At 41.9% G+C, this 20030-nt stretch overlaps 1 protein-coding gene across 2 annotated transcripts in view; it reads right to left on the bottom strand.

Annotated features, from left to right (window-relative positions):
- Positions 1-16569: 16569 nt before the first annotated feature.
- The window catches only part of PNPLA2 (patatin like domain 2, triacylglycerol lipase), a 74489-nt gene continuing 71028 nt past the window's right edge, over positions 16570-20030 (bottom strand). For both annotated transcript variants that reach the window (XM_082271096.1, XM_082271095.1), the window contains exon 10: positions 16570-16961. In XM_082271096.1, the coding sequence (XP_082127222.1) occupies positions 16667-16961 (295 nt within the window). In that variant the 3' untranslated portion in view covers positions 16570-16666. The remainder of the gene's footprint in view (positions 16962-20030) is intronic.

The raw sequence follows: 20030 nt of genomic DNA, 5'->3' as shown, positions 1-20030 counted from the left end.
TGCAAAATCTATTGCAGTTCTGAATAAAACAATCGACAATAAACATTTAGACATTAAGCAAATAACAGACTTCAATAGATTAGATGTATGATCTGCCTGTGGATTCAGGACTTGTGCCAGGTGCACCTGGAAAATACCTTCCCCCTCCTCAATGCTGGAGCATTTCAGTAATGTTCGGATTCCCTGGAACTACACTGGAAATCTGCATACCATTGCCATGTCTGATGATGTCATATCTTCTACAGCTAATAAAAGGGAGTAGCAGCTTGCAACCCCCCTAGGACTACAGCAGTTCCAGTTATATGGCATTCAACAACCTCTCCCTGACCGCCCTTGTATAACAAATAGGCTAAAATCAGGACTCCTTTTTCCTAGAAGCTATGTGCTGTTCATGGAATAAGTCACTCCTTCAGCCCCCGGTTACATCGGGCCATTTTGACATGTCAAATCGGAGCCTATTGCCTGCAACGGCACCATCCGAATAGAGTTTCTGCACTACTTTTGGCGACTTTGGGGGCGATTTCAATAGACATCTGTCCAGGAACCCGTACAGATGACTGTCATGCGGGTTTGAAATCGTTCAAGTTCAGCTGAACTTAAACGACTTCAAACCCCCCTGTGTTTCTCCTATTTAGGATCACAGGTCTCAATGTTAATTCCACAAGCCCATCCCCCCTCACAGTTAGAAAACACTCTCTGGGCATACACTTAACCCTTTGATTGCCCCTGAGGTAACCCCTTCCCTGCCAGTGTCATTATTACAGTAACAGTGCATATTTCTAGCACTGATTACTGTAGTAATGTCACTGGTCCCCCCAAAAATGTCAGTTAGGGGTCCGATCTGTCCGCCGCAGTCCCGCTAAAAATCGCTGATCGCCGCCATTGCTAGTGATAAAAAATAAATAAATAAAAATGACAAATCTTTCCCTTAGTTTGTAGACACCATAACTTTTGTGCAAACCAATCAAAATGTGCTTATTGGGATTTTTTTTACCAAAAATATGTGGCAGAATACAAATTGGCCTAAAATGATGAAAAAATTGTGTTTTTATTTTATTTTTTAACTGGGGATGTTATATAGCTATATAAGAATGCTCTATTTTTGGGGGAAAAAGGACATCAATTTTATTTAGGTACAGCGTTGCACGACCGCACAATTGTTCGTTAATGTAACGCAGTGCCGAATCGCAAAAAATGGCCTGGTCATTAAGGGGGAAAATCCTTCCGGTCCAGAAGTGGTTAAAGTATAATTAAAAGCAAAGGTTTATTTTGGAAGGATTTAGAACCCCTGTAAACTTTTATTGCTGTCTTTTCCCCCATTAGGGAGATTCCCCATCTCTATGTGTCCTGTTTACCATTATCAATAAAAGTGAAAGTAAGAAAATCCCAAATTTTGGGTTGTCCCCGGAAAAGTAATAGAGGGAAATCTTCCAATGGGTACACCAGTTCTGGTGACCTGAGGGTCCCCAAGGAATTCCCTTAATTTCTTGCTGTTTGGCTAAGGGACAGGAAGTGAAGGAAAATGTCTGCAATGGGACACATATGGTGAAACAAAATGTCACAGAGGTTATAACCTTCCCTTTCTCTATCCAAAATATAAAATAAAAGTTTTGCCTATAGTTTTACTTTAAAGGAGTTGTAAAGTCAGAAAGTTTTTTTTTTTTTTCTATTGCATTAAGATAAAAAGCCTTCTGTGTGCAGCAGCCCTCCTAATACTTACCTGAGGTCCCTCTCTGTCCAGCGATCTCCACGACTGTCCCAGCTGACCGAGATTCTCCTTTCTGATTGGCTCCCGCTGCTGTCAAAGTCAGCTAGCCAATCAGGGAAGAAAGGGGGCGAGGCCGGGTTAGTGCTCCATGTCTGAATGGACACAGGGAGCTGTGACTCCGCTCGGGTTCCCCCCATAGCAAGCCGCTTGCTGTGGGGGCACTCCGCAGGAGCCAGGAGCACAGAACAGGGACCGGAGAAGAGGAGGATCAGGGCTGCTCTGTGCAAATCCACTGCACAGAGCAGGTAAGTATAACATGTTTGTTATTTTTTAGGAAAAAAGAGACTTTACAATCACTTTACTAATAGGACACTTACTAGCCCAGGGATCCAGCATTGTCCTCAACCCAGCCAGCTCTTCGGTAGTCTTCAAGTCATCGGCCTCCCTCTGCACCTAGGCTTTGTGAACGGTCCCGCGGCTTTTATTGGGACGTGTGAAATGTCCCAGGAAGCTGGAGGGGGGGGGCAAACTTTTGCTCAGATCGCTGGTGCTATCCGACATGGAAGTGGAAGTTTCTCCCCCCCCCCCCCCCCCCCTCAAAAAAAACTTAAGAGGAGCCCCAGGCTCCTTCAGAAACCTAAAGAAGAACTCCAGGCTTCTTCAGAAAAATGTAAAAGTCAGCAGTTACAAATACTGTAGTTGCTGACTTTTAATATTAGTACACGTGCCTGTCCAGGAATCCAGCAGTGTCTTCACCCCAGCCAATTTTCAATCGGCTCTCGAGTGCTGCCGCAGCCATTTCTTGTAAGGGAAACCGTCAGTGAGGCCTTGCGGCTTCACAGCCGACTCTCTACTGCGCGTGCGCAAAGCAAGCTGTGCTTTGTGAATGTCCAGGCAGTGGGGGAAGGAGGAGTGTGACCGAACCTCCAGGTGACTTTGCTGCTGCAAAGTCACCTAGAAATGGGAGAGTGTACTTGTTAAATTCAGCCACCCGCTCCCCCTTCCTCCCCAAAAGATGCCAAATGTGGCAGCAATGGGGGGGAGAAAACAAGCGGAGCTTTCCCTTTTGGGTGAATTTCCGGTAGAAAACTGCAGCAAAAAAAAAAGGGTCCCAGCCAGTTTAAGTCATAATGTGCTAGTATACACCACATACTTGCACATTATGACAGACTTACCTGACCAAAAAGCACTTCACGGCATGCTTTTACCCAGTCTTCCTTCCAGGTTTGTGGGCTTCGGTGGTATGAATGGGTGAGCCGCGATGGCGTCACTCCCATGCATGAGAGCGGGAGTCACTGTTTACATCACAGGGCTCTGAAGGAACATGCGCATGCGGCAGTGACATCACCGGCTGCTTCTAAAGTATTTCCTTAATGGTGTAAGTTTAGGGGTTACTTACTGTACCTATAGGGAAGCCTTATTTATAGGCTTACCTCTAGGTAAAAAAATCAACCAAGGGAGTTTACTCCCACTTTAGGCTACATTGCACACTAGCATTTTTCATAAGCTCACAAAAAGCTAGAAAAATACGCTGGATGAAAAATGCTGATAATAGCATTTTTGTGCCAGCTTCTAGTAGCATTAGCATTTTATTAGATTTTTGAAGTACACGTAGAAGAAAAAGCATTTAGGAGCATTCAGCATTTTTTTCTGCTGGAAAAATGCTCCAAGAAACACTTTTTTTTCTGCTCCTAGATGCTGAAGCTCAAAAAAAAATGCTGATAGCCTAAAGTAGTGTGCATGGAGTCAAAGAATAATACTATTTAAGATCTAGGAGCAGAAAAATGCTATTAACAGCTTCTAGGAACTTACAAAAACCCCAATGTGCTTGGAGCCTTAAGCTGGCCACAACAGAGGAATTTGTTTTAATGTTGATAAAAGGAATTCTGAAATATCATTGGTCTGAGCATTCTATTTTTCCATTATTGAGTTAAATAGTTTAGTTTAAAAGCCATTAAAGTTTTATCCAGACCTGGAGCTTGAATGGCATCCCAGATGTATTCACTACTTCTGGACCAGAAGATTTTACCCCCTTAATGACCAGGCCATTTTTTGTGATACGGCACTGCGTTACTTTAACTGACAATTGCGCAGTCGTGTGACGCTGCACCCAAATACATTTACGTCCTTTTTTCCCCCACAAATAGGGGGTTTTTTTTTGTGGTATTTGATCACCATTTTTTTTTTTTTGCACTATAAACAAAAAAAAGACCGACAAAAAAAAAAACAAAACGATTTCTTTCTGCTCTAAAACACATCCAATAAAAAAAATAGTAAAAAAATCAAATTTCTTCATCAATTTAGGCCAAAATGTATTCTGTTACATTTGTTTGGTAAAAAAGATCCCAATAAGCGTAAGGGCTCTTTCACACGGGCGGTCCGATCAGATCCGCCTGTCAGTTTTTTAGGCGGATCTGATCGGATGCCCCATTCAGCCCTATGGAGCAGCGGATGTCAGCGGTGACATGTCCGCTGACACCCACCGCCATCCGCATCCGATCCTGTCCGTGAAATCTGGACGGATGGAAACCCTATTTTCCATCCGTCCTGGGGATGGGATCGGATGATAGTGGACAGGCGGTCCGCTCTCATCCGATTCCCCATAGAGAGCAGCGGGAGCTGTGACACCTCCCTCTCCGCACTGCAAGGGGAGACGGAGCTGTCATCCGCCGGCTCATCAGCGATCGCGGATCGATCCTCACTGAGCAGCACGGATCCGCCTACGGAGGCGAACCGTGTGAAAGAGCCCTTAATTGTTTGGTTTGCGCAAACGTTATTGCATCTACAAACTATGGGATATATTTATGGAATTTTTATTAGTAATGCTGGCAAGCTGCGACTTATAGCGGGACTGCGACATTGCGGCCGACAAATCGGACACTATAGCACTTTTTTTGGCAAACCAGTGACACTAATACAGTGATCAGTGCTAAAAATTATTCACTGTACTAATGACACTGGCTGAGAAGGGGTTAACATCAGGGGGCGATCAAAGAACGGTGTGCTCCTAGGGAGTGCTTTCTAACTGTGTGGGAGGTTCTTGTACTTGGGGAAGGCCTGGATCCTAGTCCCTGCTTTGTAGAAACACAGGATCAATACCTTCCCTTCTGACCGAACGGAGATCTGCCTGGTTTACATAGGCAGACTGCTGCTCTGCTTGTGTCCCAAACGATCGATGGGTCCCGGCAGATTTAGAGTCCGCCAGACCCGCCAATCCGCTCCTGCTGCATCCAATCATAGCAGGAGTGGGTCCTGCATGCCCCAGACCCAGAAGTGCAGGATCAGGTACTAGGTAGGTGGTCCTGCACAGGAGAGCCACCGTATATACACGGTATACAGTCGGCAAGCCGGTAATATCAGTTAAAGGTGAGCAGACTTCCAGTGCCTGCATGCTTGTTCTGAGTCAGTTACTGGGAATGACTTGAAGTCAATAAGTCAGCAAACAACCAGGTCATTTAGGAAAGAAGTCAGCGGTGGTAGCCCATATCTTTTATGCAGTACAGGTCCCCTTTAACCGGACTCCTATTGGTAGGCTGCAAGAGTCGGTACAATTTTCAGTTGCACTTTCATAAAATAAGGAACAAAAGCGTTTACGAGTGATTTACTGCTCCTGTAACTCAGAGTGCCTGTCACAGATGACATTCCCTGGCCACAAATGACAGAACCGAGGCATTGTGCAATCATAGACATTTAATGTTTCTGTACATACATATATAGCAATTGTTAGTTACATTTTAACAGCGGACAGTGTCAGACAGAAAGAAGAAAGTGCAGCAACCGTGAAATCTACATACATATATAGTACAACGCAGGATCATTTGTATGTAGGATCACACTCACCTATGCATAAATACTTTTGTTTTTTAGCCCCAAAAAGACTGCATAGGCAATGCAGGCATAGATTGTACCAGACGTATTTATGAAGACATTGTAAAGAAAAATTAGGACGTACAAAGCGCGCTACCAAAGCAGGCAATCAAGTTCGCCTCCCATCAGTTTAGATCAGTCCAGAGAATAAAAAATCATTTTAGGTTGATGACTTTGCACACTGGTATTTGCCTTATTAAATAAAAGATATTAAAATAAAAATAAAATCTAAATACAAAAAAAGACACAAATGCAACAACTTGAGATATTCTATAACAAACAAAACGTGAAAAACCTGGTCTTTCCAGAAACATATAAAAGGACCTTTAAAAATCACTGCTAAAATGTTGTGGTTTATGAAGAAATGAAGGGTTTGCTACACATGAAGGCGTTTTTTACACGAGCTTTCAGTTTTTCAGGTGGAACTGATCAGAAGCTCCATGCAGCTCTATGGGCAGGCTGATGACTTGAGTCCGTTTACACCCTACTTGCCACTAAGGCCCCTTTCACACGCCCTTTTCCAATCAGGTCCGCCTGTTCGTTTTTCAGGCGGACCTGATCGGATGCTACATTCACCCCTATGGAGCGGTGGATGTCAGCGGTGACATCTCTGCTGACGTCCGCTGCTATCCAATCTGATCCTGTTCGTGAAATCCGGACGGATGGAAACCCTATTTTCCATCCGTCTGGAGGATTGGATAGGATCGGATGAAAACGGAAAGGCGGTCCTTTTTATCTGATCTCCCATAGAGAAGAGCAGGTATCTGACAAGTCTGTCTCTGCAAAGTAAGCAGAGATGGACCCGTCATCTGCCTGCTCAGCAGGGATCAGCGGATCGATCCCCTGCTGAGCAAAGCGGAGTCCGCCAGACGGAAATCCCTTGTGAAAAAGGACCCTAAATCCTTCTAGGTCCAGAAAAAGGAAAAAAAAAAATAAGGAAGAGGACTGTGTCCTTTTACAATTTTTCAGACGCAAGTAGGGAACACACTATAAGAAAATCAGAGGAAAAATTTAATACGAGGCACGATCGTTTCGTTTTCGAATAGTGTGTGCACAACGTTCGACATCTGATTCAGACTTAACAAAAATTTCAGAAAGGACAAACACCACCATTTTTCTTGTGCGTGAACAGAACGAACGATTTTAATTTATTGTGTTTGGTTTTCGTACAAAAAAAAAAAAAAAAAGCCTTAGTTGGAAGAAAATTTTCGTAAATTAGTTCCATCTATGTTTTCAACTTGCTGTGAAAAAATGTGGAAAACTGGATGTTCGTTCCCCCAATTTTCTTATAGTGTATACCCACGCTTAAACATGATGAATCAGAGGTAGTCTGATGTAAAACGGACCCAAGTCTGTTTACATCCGGTCATCCATAGAGCCATCATAGGTCCAACAGGCACAAACACAACAGGCATAAATGTAGAAAAAAACGGACATCCATCCCGTTCAGAAGAACAACTGCTCACAGATCTCCTGATGAATGGAGCGGAGGAGCTCCATGTGAAAACCCTTAGAGCAGTGATGGGGAACCTTGGTACCCCAGATGTTTTGGAACTACATTTCCCATGATCCTCATCTACACTGCAGAGTGCATGAGCATCATGGGAAATGTAGTTCCAAAACATCTGGGGGTACCAAGGTTCCCCATCACTGCCTTACGACCGACTACTTACCTATGCTAGAACACTCACTGGCTACAGGATAACAGGGCCCAAGATAACTGCAAATACTTTGGCACTGTGCGATTGTCCGCAATTACTGTGGGTTACTGCCATCCATATTTCAATTCACCTATATTCTAGAATTTAAAGTGGACTTATACAAAACACCTTTCATCCCCACAACCCCAATCCATACAATTTGAAATGCCTATTATTTGGCTTTTTTCCATTTCTTACACTGCCCCCTGCCCCCCTCCTCCATTCTCACCTAGGCAAGAACGATGTCCCCTGCACTCCTGAAGCCTCCAGGGATTTGCACGTCACATATCCCAGGAGGCATCAGCTTCAACAAAGCGGCAGGAGAAGGTCCGACCTGCCAGCATGTCTTCCTGAACTAGGAACAGCCAGCTCCCAACGACATCAGAATAGAAAATGGCGGCTCCAGATCTTTAATGCAGCAGCGGATCGATGGATTTTTGAGAACAATTGTGTGAACAAGGTAAGAGGGGAATGGAAAAAAAAAACGTAATGAGGAGTGAAGCGCCCCTTTAGGTCATACTGTACCCATTATTGGCCAATAAAAGGTATTCATTTAAACTACAAACTTTCTGCACGAAGCAATAGCTAACACAATACAAGACTCTAGTATTCTTAGGTTAGTTACAAAGCCTATGATCAATGCTGGGCATGACTGCCAATTTTTTCATGGCACAGTAGGAAGTTTGTGGATATGCCCATGTAGAACCCTAGTGGTACTTTGCATACCTTGCAGCACAAGTTAAGAGTTTTATTGCTACTGGAAATGTGGCAATGCAGAGTACCTAAATCTGGACTTTGTTCTGTAATGTTGTAATATAGAACCCTGGGCCTGATTATCATTCAGTACATAATGACTTGAGAAATGTATACATTTAATGGCCAGTTTTGTCCTGTGGACTACATCATATGATGCAATACTGAGAAATATTTCTAGCAGATTTGTAAACATAGAAGCATTGAAAAATGTTGCAAGTTTTCATTTTTGCAGTACAGTGACATTTAATATTTCCTCGGGGCAAGTCCATCTTTTTCTATAGAGATACTAAATATAACCAAATTTAAATTTCTTGACATGTCACACTGATCTGTGTAGGCCTCAATATTACCTTACTGGCTTCCTGCATAGTAGTATGAACTGGACATATATATATCAAACTGTTCTTATCTCTGACACCTGTTAAGGTTTCTATAGTGAGACCGATAGGAAAGTTTACATGTTGTTATCAGCAAGAACCGCAATACATGTTTACAATGTTCTTTGAAACCCCAGAGTTCATTTACTAAAAAATTAACGCTAGAATGGTAAGTTTTATTATTAAAAAAACCTCAATGCCCAATTGAACCCTCTCAAGGTATTCTTGTAATCCATGCAGGTTGCAAATACAGTATTGAAAATGCAAGTCCTTTACTTTTTTTACTCCTAAGTGCTGCAGCAATAGTTAAAGTACAGTAATCCCCCGCTCCATCGCGGTTCAGTTTTTGCGGTCCCGGTAATTCGCGTTTTTTTTTATAATGTTATTTTACTATATAAATCATTAAAAATTAAATATTTTTGTGTTTTCCATAGCTCTTGCTCTGTCTCTTAGTATCTTTTATGTGTTTAAATGAGTTTCTATTGTATTAAAAGTGTGTTTAAAGACCTTAAAATGCTTTTACATGTACAGTGACAGTAAAAAAAACATGCCTACAATGCATTTTAATAGGGTTTTTCTATTTCGCGGAATTTCACTTTTCGCGGCTGGGTCCGGAACATAACCCCCGCAATGGAGGGGGGTTTACTGTATAACCTTTTCTTTTTTTAGTTTTGGATACTGTAGAGAGGGATTAGAACACTCAGTTTTTTTTTGCGATCTTGTGTCCCCATTAGGGAGATACACTCTTTCTATTTCTATTGTGTTACCACGATCATCGAAAGTAAAAGAAAAACACAAATTTTGGGTTGTCCCAGAAAAGTAAAAGAAGGGACTCTTCCAATGGGTACTTCTTCCCACTTTGTTTGGCTATGGGTCAGTAAGTGAAGAGAAATGTCAGCAATGGGACACAGATGGCGAAAAAATAAAAATAAATCTGACAGGGGTATAACCTTACCTTGCTCTATCCAAAATTAAAAAAAGGTTTTGCCTTTAGTCCTACTTTAAGTTACCCGGTGTTGGCAGTACATAGGACAAAACCCAGTAGCCCCTCTCTCTAAGGGTCCTTTCACATGGGCTTTCCAGTCGGTGGACTCGGTTTTGCTCAGGGGGATCGATCCGCCAATCCCCGCTGAGCAGGTGGATGACCGGTCTGTCTACGCTCACTTTGCAGAGACGGAGCTGTCAGATCCCTGCTTTCCTCTATGGGGAGATTGGATGAAAACGGACTGCCTGTCCTTCTTTGTCCAATCCGATCCTCCAGATGGATGGAAAATAGGGTTTCCATCCGTCTGGATTTCACGGACAGGATCGGATAGCAGCGGGTGTCAGCGGACATATCACCGCTGACATCCGCTGCTCCATAGGGGTGCATGGAGCATCCGATCAGGTCCGCCTGAAAAACTGACAGGCAGACCAGATCGGAAAGCCCATGTGAAAGGGGCCTAACAGTTTGACAAGATCCCTGAACAACTCTACAATCAGCATACTCATTACTGTATATGCATACTATAATAGAACAAGAGGGTTTAACCGGCCTTTAACTGGTGTTAAAGGTCATAAAAATACAAAAATGCTATCAAGCCGGTAAATCATTCTACAAGAACAGAAAGAATCCCACACAGAAATTTTTAGAAGAAGATGCAATCCTCTGCTTTGCAATAAGTCACAAACATCTGGCTAACTTGCAATGGAAACTTTCCCAAGTGGTTAACCTATTTGACAGGATAAACATAAAAAAAAACTCTAATAATGATAAGCACCTGTACTAAATTTTTTATTTTTTTTTATTTTTTTATCAAAATGGGCTGAACAAAGAAAAAAAAAAATCTACACAATTGAGGTGGATGGAGGAATCACCCCCACTGCGACATTCTGACAGAGGCACCATTGCCTGTCAGAATACACTGATCAGCAGTTGCAGCCACTGATCGATGGAAAATTTTCCAACATGCCCCTTCAACAGGAATCAATGACACAATCAATTTCTGTAGAGCAGTGGAGCCCACATGCTAATCAAAATTCATCCAGTCTCTGCTGGACGGGCTGAATTGCGATCAGTGTATGGCCAACGTAAACGAATACCTACCACACTCCCCCACTGTTTCAGAGAGTGAGAATAGCTTTTAGATAAACAAGGGGCCATAAAACCTAAAGCGGACTCTGTGTCTGTATAAAGAAGGCCATAGATTATGCAATTTCTTTCCTTCAACCACAGATTGACTTTTTTCCGTGGTTTTAATGGACTAATGTTAAAGATATTTTCATAAGACAATGAAAAACCCACATGTATCAAGGTTGCTAATGACTATTACCATCAGTAAAGGCCCGTACACACGATAAGAAAATCTGTAGGGAAAATTCGTTCAACGACCGATCTGCCGATTTTCGGATTGTTAGTATGGTGCTTTCGACAGCCAACTCCGACTTTTCGGCTGATAAAATCCTGATGTGCAGGCTATAAAATTTTTGTTGTCCGTAATACAACGTCTGATTTTCGGCTGATTAGTACAGATTTCGACGGAAAAAAATCTTAAGAGCAAGAATGGGCATGCTCAGAGACGAAAGAACACATACAAAGCAATCCAACACATGACATCACTTCTGAAGTAGAATTCTGTCTTAGGGCTCTTTCAGACGGCCACTCCGCTGTTTTTCTCTGCTGCGGGACTTTTTTTTTTTTTTTTCACGGAGCGAATGACATTTGTGTCATCCGCTCCGTGTGCCCGCATATCATCCCATCCATTTGCGGATGATATGCGGACATAATCTAAGTCTATGGGCATTGCGGATGTCAGCGGATGACACCGCTGACATCCGATTTTCCTTCCTTTCCGTTTTTTGAACGGAGGAAAAATAGGGTTCTGTTCCATTCCAAAAAACGGAACAGAACTGAAAGGAAGAAAATCGGATGTCAGCGGATGGTATTCCGCTGACATCCGCAATGCCATTGACTTACATTATGTCCGCAAAAAAATAGGATGATTTGCGGACATACGGAGCGTCCGTGTGAAAGAGCCCTTACGGGAAAATTTGTATGAAAATAACCTCTTCACTTTCCACATCAGACTAGCATGCCACAAAAAACGGGCGACAGATCGTTCGATAATCTGATCGTGTGTACGGGGCTTTAGGCTAGCCAGCAAGACGCATCATTCTGGAAGAGGGATCGGTGTAGTTGAGGCAAATCGCAGTATTCAAGCTGACAAATAAATACATAAAACACACTACATTGACCAAGAGCTGGTTTCTGGATGAGAAAGTGATTTTATTTTATTGGCAAACCACAGCAGCTACATTTAAATTTGAGGTAGAAAGGTAAAGTTTTGGGACCAAAAGGCCACCGGGGTGAAAAAACATTTTGCTTCATCTTCCTTGTATCAACCACATAGATACATGGGAAAAATGAAAATATACTGTGTGTAGAAGGCAGTCCTATGTTAGTAAATATAATAGCTGTAGAAGTACATTAACAACATAAAATAATAAAGCTGTACAAATAAAAATAAATATAGAAAATAGAAATTTGCATTTTAGGGTGCTGATTTTGTACAAAGGTTTTAAAATCCCAGTGCTAACAAAAAAAAACAACAAAAACACAACATGGCATAGAGCATTCCTCTAAAATAAAAATACAAGGGCCACAATTATCAGAGTCTGAAGGAAGGCTTCTTTCAGTCTTAACTCATACCAACAAATCAGATTCTTTTTTTTTTTTACTCTGCCATACCCTGCTGGGACTGGAGAAAATCCTGTCCATGAGAGCAATGCAGACTGTCAGAAGGATATTCCCTCATTATTAGGGCCCGTTCAAGCAAAAGTGTAAAATAGAAAGAAGGTGTTGCCCATAGAAGCCACACTTCTACATTTTAAAGGAGGTTCACAGCTGAACAGCACTAAAACATGTGCGCTGTGTAGCGAGTCTCCACACAGCGGCACATTGAAACGCGCTGCGATGCAATAAAATGCCTACATCATTTTATCACAGCTCACCCCAATGCAGGCTTTCTCCTTGTCCTTGCACTGTCTCTGTATTGGACAACACTACCCAATGCAGTACGAATGGCCTGGTGTAAAGCAGCCCTTAGTGTGCTGAAGAAAATGGAAGTTACCGTAGTAGCTTGCTGCACACTAAACCTTCATGGCTCTTTCAGAAAGGCGGCTTGGGGGCTCAGGCAGCTGAGCCACACTTTTACTGCTCCTCAGCCTCCCAGACAAACTGTAGCAATACAGTGGCATAGGGCTGTACACATGCTGCAGCCACAATGCTTCACAGCCATGACCTATGTAACTTGGGGTGCATGGTTTGACAGTTGGCACCATCTGCCTGTCTGTCTTGCCCATTGAGTTCAATGGGGCAGCACCAAAACTTCGAAATGAATGCTTGGCTCGCAGTTGCGACACGGTCCCGCAATGTAAAACTGCCATTCGGTAATCTAAAAATGAAAGTGAAAAAAAATGGTGTTTAGGAGGCAGCAGTAAGGCCACTACTATAATGCCCTCTGAATGGCAATTCGCCACAAATTGCTTTTTAGAGGGCAATAAGCAGTACTATAAGTCTGAAAGAAGCCTTGCCTTATATTCTTCCAGATAGCATACACCAGGTCAGTTATCAATTAATCAATACTTGTTTATTTGACTATGAAGAAGAGGGCGTATATATAATATATATATATATATATATATATATATATATATATATATATATATATATATATATATATATATTTATTTATATTTATTTATTTTGGTGCCCAGTTATTAGAAAGATTTTACAGCGACTGCTTTCGTTATCACATTTGAAATGTTTTAAATTCAGCCCAATTCCAGCCAAAGCATTTTTTTAATGCAGCTTGGAAAGATGAGATTTGAATGGTTTTCTGTGTCTCCATTAGAAATATTTTCTCTGTGTTTTTATCCCTGTGACACCAGGACATGAAATGAAATAAATGGGGCTCACTTAGCAAAGGGAAGCCACAGACCACAATAAAAACCTTTAATTGTACAACAAATTATTTTTCTGTGGCGGTGTTCCCATTGTAGAGACTTCCATTACTGTCACAACAACAGGAAGTGAGGGGAATCTTTAAGGGGACACAGACAACGATAAACACTTAATAGGAGTTTTAACCCTTCTCCACCCTATCCAAGACCAAATTAGCTGGAATTTAGGCTTTTATAACAAATATGGATTACATCTAAGGGATGCTGATTAAACCTTCAATGCCACATTCAGAGTATTCTATGCATGAAAAATCAACATACTTTTCCCACTTTATTAATGATACATCTGTTTATGTAAGCCACAGCAGACCTGCAAATAAAGAATTTAAACATAATAAAAGTAATATATCATTGGGATGAGGTACTATAAATTGCAACACATGCTTTTTTTATTTTAATGAATTCAAGAAATCACTGAAGGTGTCCATACACTATACAATCTGATTGTACAATCTTCCTTTACTAAAACTAATTAATATGAGAACAATCCATTAAAATAGTATCAAATTAGATGGCCCTCTGCACTAAATAGTTTGTAGAATGTAGATCTAAAGGAGATTCTACAATCAGATTGTATAGTGTATGGTCAGCCTGAAGCCGACCATAGATGGACTGAAATTTGGCTGGTTCATCAGGGACCAGTCAAATTTCGATCTATCTATAGGCAGGCTGGTTGTACATAAGTTTATCTCGAGACTAACTTCTGTACAACCAGCCTGTTGGATAATTATCACTTTATCAGTGCCGTCGGCTACATCCCGCAGTACTGAAGAGTGTATTCTGATGGCGGGGAAATCTTCCCACTGTCAGAATACAAATAGGTCCGCGGGAGGGATTCCCCCATCCACCCCAAATATGTGCATGGGGGAATCGATTCCTTTTCTTTTGTTCAACCTGCTCGCTGGTTGAAGGAAAGATAATGAATCTCGTATGGCCTGCCGAAGGCTCGGTTCACACTGCCTCGACCAGAAAGGCACGCAATTTACATTGCGACTTTGCCAGACCACTTTGGTGTGACTTTAAAGCAACTTCTGGGAATGCCTCTGTAATCTTCCTGTAATGTTGGCAACAAATCACAGCAATTAAGTTGAGGATCCGACTTGGAGGCAACGTCCATTAAAGTCTATGGGCACAAGTCAGATGGAACTCATCTTGAATGAGTACAGAAACCTTTTCTAAAGTTGGAGCGCCTTCAGCAGTGTTATACGACAGTTCTTATTGACTAAAATGAGATTTCACATGTCACGTGACTTGGGCTCTCACAAGTCGGATCACAAGTCGCGGCAGTGTGAACCGAGCCGAAGGCTGATTTACTAAAGAAGTTGAGAATCTTCACTCACATTTTGTGAATTTTAACTTCAAGCATCCAAGGAAATTCCTGTTGACTTAATTTATTTGCTTGTCTTTAGCCAAGCAGATTGAATTGGAATTTGCTTTTCACAAGACTGGATCATTGAAATGAATACTTCCACAATTTAATTAATGAAAGTTATCAAATAAAGTGGAACTAAACCCATCGAATTAACAGTTTCAAAAGACAGTTACATTGTCATTGGAATACTGAAATTAGCTGTCACATTTGCTTGTGTTCTCAAACCAGCATTCAAACCATGAAATGTCTGGTGTCATAACTGATCTCATGTGCAGCACCATGGCAGGTGCAGATGAAACCGAGGCAGCTTCCTTGGCTGAAAAGGATAGGAGGGTTTAGTTCCACTTTAAGTGAATCAGCCTGGTCTTCCCTGTTCTGAGACTCTGACCACTTCAGATGAAGCAGAAAAAATCCTCTGACCTCACATCTCCCGCAGTGCAATGTACCATGCTACAGACAGAGCAGGAGAACGCTCAAGGACAAAATGACATGTTTGTGATAACACGAGTTACACACTTTGGTACATTGCGGCGCCATCCATTTGTTGTAGCATGCCGCGACATATGGCGTTGCACGTTAGTTGCAAGAAAATGGGCCTTGTCCAATTTAGGACATGTGATGGCAACCCAGCTAAAATGAATGGGCTGCCTTAACCCAATGCATGTTACTGTGCAACCTATCGGTTGTTAATGCACTGAACAACTGTAAATAGGCCCTTAAAAAATGAAATAATGCTGGAGTACATTTTACTTGCTGTGGTTCTGCATAGCGGCTGTCATTTCCAACATTGTCACATATCGGTCGGCCTTCTGAAGCTTAATAAACCTGCCATACCCTCTGGAAACTTAATCTTAACCTAACTTAATATATAAGTATATATAAGTACATACCAAACAAGTATATAATTATAAGAATATTTTTAGGATGTTGCTAACCTGAGAGCATCCATGATCGAAAAAGTTACTAACATCATAAAGTGGGGTTTGTGAGGCTGAAGAGGCATTTGGATGAAGAGAATACAAGTGTATGTAGGAGGCCATGTAAAAAAATAACTAAGCTATTTTGGGGCATAGGCATGTTATAGGGCCTAAGGAGCCCTTCTGTCAACCTACATAACATTGCAGGAACTCAACTAGATTCAGCACTCCAATTAAATAAAATTCAAGAACTGAATGATTCCACGGAGCCACAGACAAGCAAATATCCCAGAGAACGAAGGGCAGAGAGATATCCGCTTATCCTCAAACAAGTAGCCTGAACACCTGGACTCACCACAATACTCTCTTAATGGTGATAGCCGGCACAGGTTGTACTTAGAAACAAAGGAAAAGATCAGGCCCGATCACATTTTATCTCTAGATTTTGAGCATATTCATCATACAATGAAGAATAGAAATTGTTGGTTTTAGTAATAGTAAATATATACCATTAAATTTACCACTAATCTTTGGAAAGTTCTCCGTATTAACAAAGGTGCGAATTAAACGCACCCGATCTTACTTAATGAAATGATACCTTGTATCCTCCTACTCACTATCAATTGCATTGCTTTGTTGAGTTTTAACACCTTTGTGATGACCCATTTAATAGCCACAACATATCTTATTAATAACAACACTGGTATTTCAGTGTTTTCATTGTGGTTAGCAGAATCTGGTCCCACAAGACCATAAACATATTCTCTAATGGCACCATCTTGTTTAAACTTCACTGGCATTTTCCAATGATGGATAATACAGCCTGAATGAAGCTGCGTTTTAGAATACCATTTCACCTTAGAACTATAAAAAAAAACCTATAGGTGACCTTGGTCAAACATCATTTGGTAAAATAACCACTGAAAATTAAGGTCCTTATCCAGGGCTCTGGTATCCACATTTAGCCCTCATGGTGCTTCCAAGCAGTTTGGTTTGGTCACCTCCACCATTAGCAGACTGTTCGGATCCATGGAAAGCTCAGGATGTTGTTGTGGCTGTTGATGGTGGTAGAGTGTAGCTTGCATATCCACGTTGATACAGAACAGTCCAGGCATCAGTTGCCTCTGATATTCCTCCCATTTCTGCATCATGTCCATTAAGGAGGTACTGCTCCTAATCCACCTGGGCAGGGACTCACTGGCTCCAAGGACCAAGGGAGTAGGAAGGCTCTGAGATCTCCTCAGCTCCAAATGATAGTAGAGCCTAGATAAATGAGAGATAGTAGGAAATTAAAATTGCGTTTCTCTTGAAAGTTTTAGATAAAACATGATCCTTTTCAATGAGGGTCACCTTTTTGAAGGACAGATGAACGTATTAGTCTGTTACAATGTCAAAAGAGACCCCCTACACACATTTTATTCTCTTCCGTCTCCCCTTTCTTTTGAAAATTACTGCATTTGCAATTCTTATTGCTTTGTGAACAATATATTCAAATCCATGCTACCACTATATATAGCCTTTTAATAACAGATTATAAAATTGAATGTCACTGCTGGTTGATAAAGGTTTACAAACCACAATTATCTACAATCCTCATTTGAATATTAATTTAAAAACGGTATTGAGAAAAGAGTAAAAGCTCCTATCCACAAGCTTTTATTCCAATCAGAACGTTTCTCTCCAAGTCAATGAAAATGCACATGCATCTTGAGGCAGGGTGATGCAGCTTAGAGGGATGTTAAATGCAAGTCAGAAGGAGGTCAACTAAAGACCAAAGGCACCGGTCAATGAATGGTGAGAATTCAAGCACAGTGACTGCCTGAGTCTGTTCACTGTAATGCCTGTCATACTTCTCCCACCCAGGAAACCCAGCTTCAGCGTATAATCGGTCATAACCATGAATGGCATCATGTAAAGCTCCATTCACACTTAGGCAATTTGGAATCATGGACCGAATCTCACGGATTCTGCCCGTGATTCCAAATCAGACTACTAAAATCACAGCAAAATGCACAATGCACATTTGGGTGCTATTCACCCTTAATGGCACCGCAAACGCAGTGCAATTTTGGTGATACAAAACATGCAATTACACACGTGTAAAAATGCAACTGGCTCAGGGCCAAATTTTGGTCCTTGAGATGCTTTATCAGGGCAACCGTGCATAGAGAATCCCATTCTAGTAACCAGGCTGCCTTCTGTGCAACGCAGAATAGTGTGAAATTCGTTCACATGCAATTGCAAACAGGATTGTAAGTTCCTGCTATGCAAAATAAGAATAGGGCCTTCATTGCACCTGTATGTTGCACCTGGGCTACCTGAAAGGAGGAAATATGGCAGACATTACGCTAATGTAGCCTTTTTCAACCAGGATGCCCAGGCACCCTGAGGTGCCTTGAGAAATCTTCAGGTGTGCCTTGGCAAAATGCCTACAAAATGCCCAAAAATTAACAAGCCTGCCTTTTAGTTACACAAAAGTCACAGATTTTTATTGTGAACCATTACGACCTTCTATCCGCCGGCATCCTAACAACCAATGACCTCATCGGTTAATAGGGAGGATAAGGCCCCTTTCACACATGCTGTCCATTTGTCCGGTTTTCATCCATCCGTTGATAGATGAAAAAACGGACATCAATGTATCTTTATGTAAAAACGGATGACAATGGATGATCATCATTTAACATCCGTTTTCATCCACTTCCGTCAATGTCCGTTTTTTTGAACGAATAAATGCCCTATTTTTCATCCGTCAAAAAAACGGATCGGACAAAAAACGGATGACAACGGATGAAAAACGGATGACAACAGATGAAAAACGGATGACAACAGATGAAAAACGGATGACAACGGATGAAAAACGGACGAAAAACGGACGGAAAACGGATGGAAAACTGATGCATTTTGACGTGACTGAACTGATGAACTGAACGGACTGTATGTGTGAAAGGGGCCTAACGGTTGCCGGAAGAGCATCCTTGTTTGACCCTCCTCTGCCCCAATCCATCAGCACTAGGGTCACCTTAGCAGATTGATGGAAAAAAACTCAGGGAGAAGAGAAACATTGAAATACTAGTCAGTACCACTTTTAAAAAATATATTTGCTTTGGAAAAACCTCTAACGCTTGGTGTCCTACGTGTGTGGACATTAATGCATTATTTAAAACTATTAGAATAGTTTTTTTTTTAAATGTTAGAATGGGGTGCCTCAAGACTGTCCATAATTATAAAGGGTGCCTTGACTGAAAAAAGGTTGAGAAACACTGCGCTAATGGGCTTAGACAGCCTGTAGGCAAGCCTCATAACTGATCTCAGAAGCTTCTCAAACTAATGTCAAACGACCTGAAAATCATGCCCACTGACACAAGTCTGAAGCCCTTCATAATAGACCCCTAAGGGCTCTTTCACACGGTCCGCCTCCGTTGCGGATCCGTGCTGCTCAGCGGGGATCGATCCGTCGATTCCAGCTGAGCCGGCGGATGACAGCTCCGTCTCCGCTTGCGGTGCGGAGAGGGAGGTGTCACAGCCCCCGCTGCTCTCTATGGGGGATCAGATGAGAGCGGACTGCCTGTCCACTCTCATCCGATCCCATCCCTAGGACGGATGGAAAATAGGGTTTCCATCCGTCCGGATTTCACGGACAGGATCGGATGCGGATGGCAGCGGGTGTCAGTGGAGGTGTCTCCGCTGACATCCGCTGCTCCATAGGGCCGAATGGGCATCCGATCAGATCTGCCTAAAAAACTGACAGGCGGATCTGATCGGACCGCCCGTGTGAAAGAGCCCTTAGGGGGCTTAGAGCTCAGAAATAGCAAGCAGCATTGGTGAGTATGAACCCACAGCAGCCAATCACAGTTCAGTGTTCATTAGTTAGCTCATTCTAAGCTGTTAAAAGGTGATTTTTGATGGTTAGAGATGCTTCCTGAACATCATGGATCTCTGCCCTAGAAAAGAACAGCATGTGCAGAGAATGAACCCAATAAACATTTTACACAACAATAAACATTTTATACAATGTTGATCAAATGAAAAACCTGGAGACACGTTTACTGCCTATATCCTGCCTTTACTATGAACCCAATAAGACATTACAAAGAAATGTTTGATGGTTGAAAAGGTTTGCTAATAATTGTTCAAGATATATCAGTTTATATCCTGTTTTGATACAAAAATGTTCATCCACTTCAGGTCAGTTCAGCTGGTCACTGTCAACATTAGGTCCTAAAAGCACATTTTACCTATTCTACATGTATATCTTTTTGCAACTGTTGACATAGGCCCTGTAATTATATTAAATCCTTCTGTTTTTGATTGTTTTCCCTGCTACATGAA

This window comes from Pelophylax lessonae (genome assembly GCF_965119305.1).
Source record: "Pelophylax lessonae genome assembly, chromosome: 10".
NCBI lineage: Eukaryota > Metazoa > Chordata > Amphibia > Anura > Ranidae > Pelophylax > Pelophylax lessonae.
Note: the sequence above shows the minus strand (reverse complement) of the source record. Positions and strands in the feature narration are given on the sequence as shown.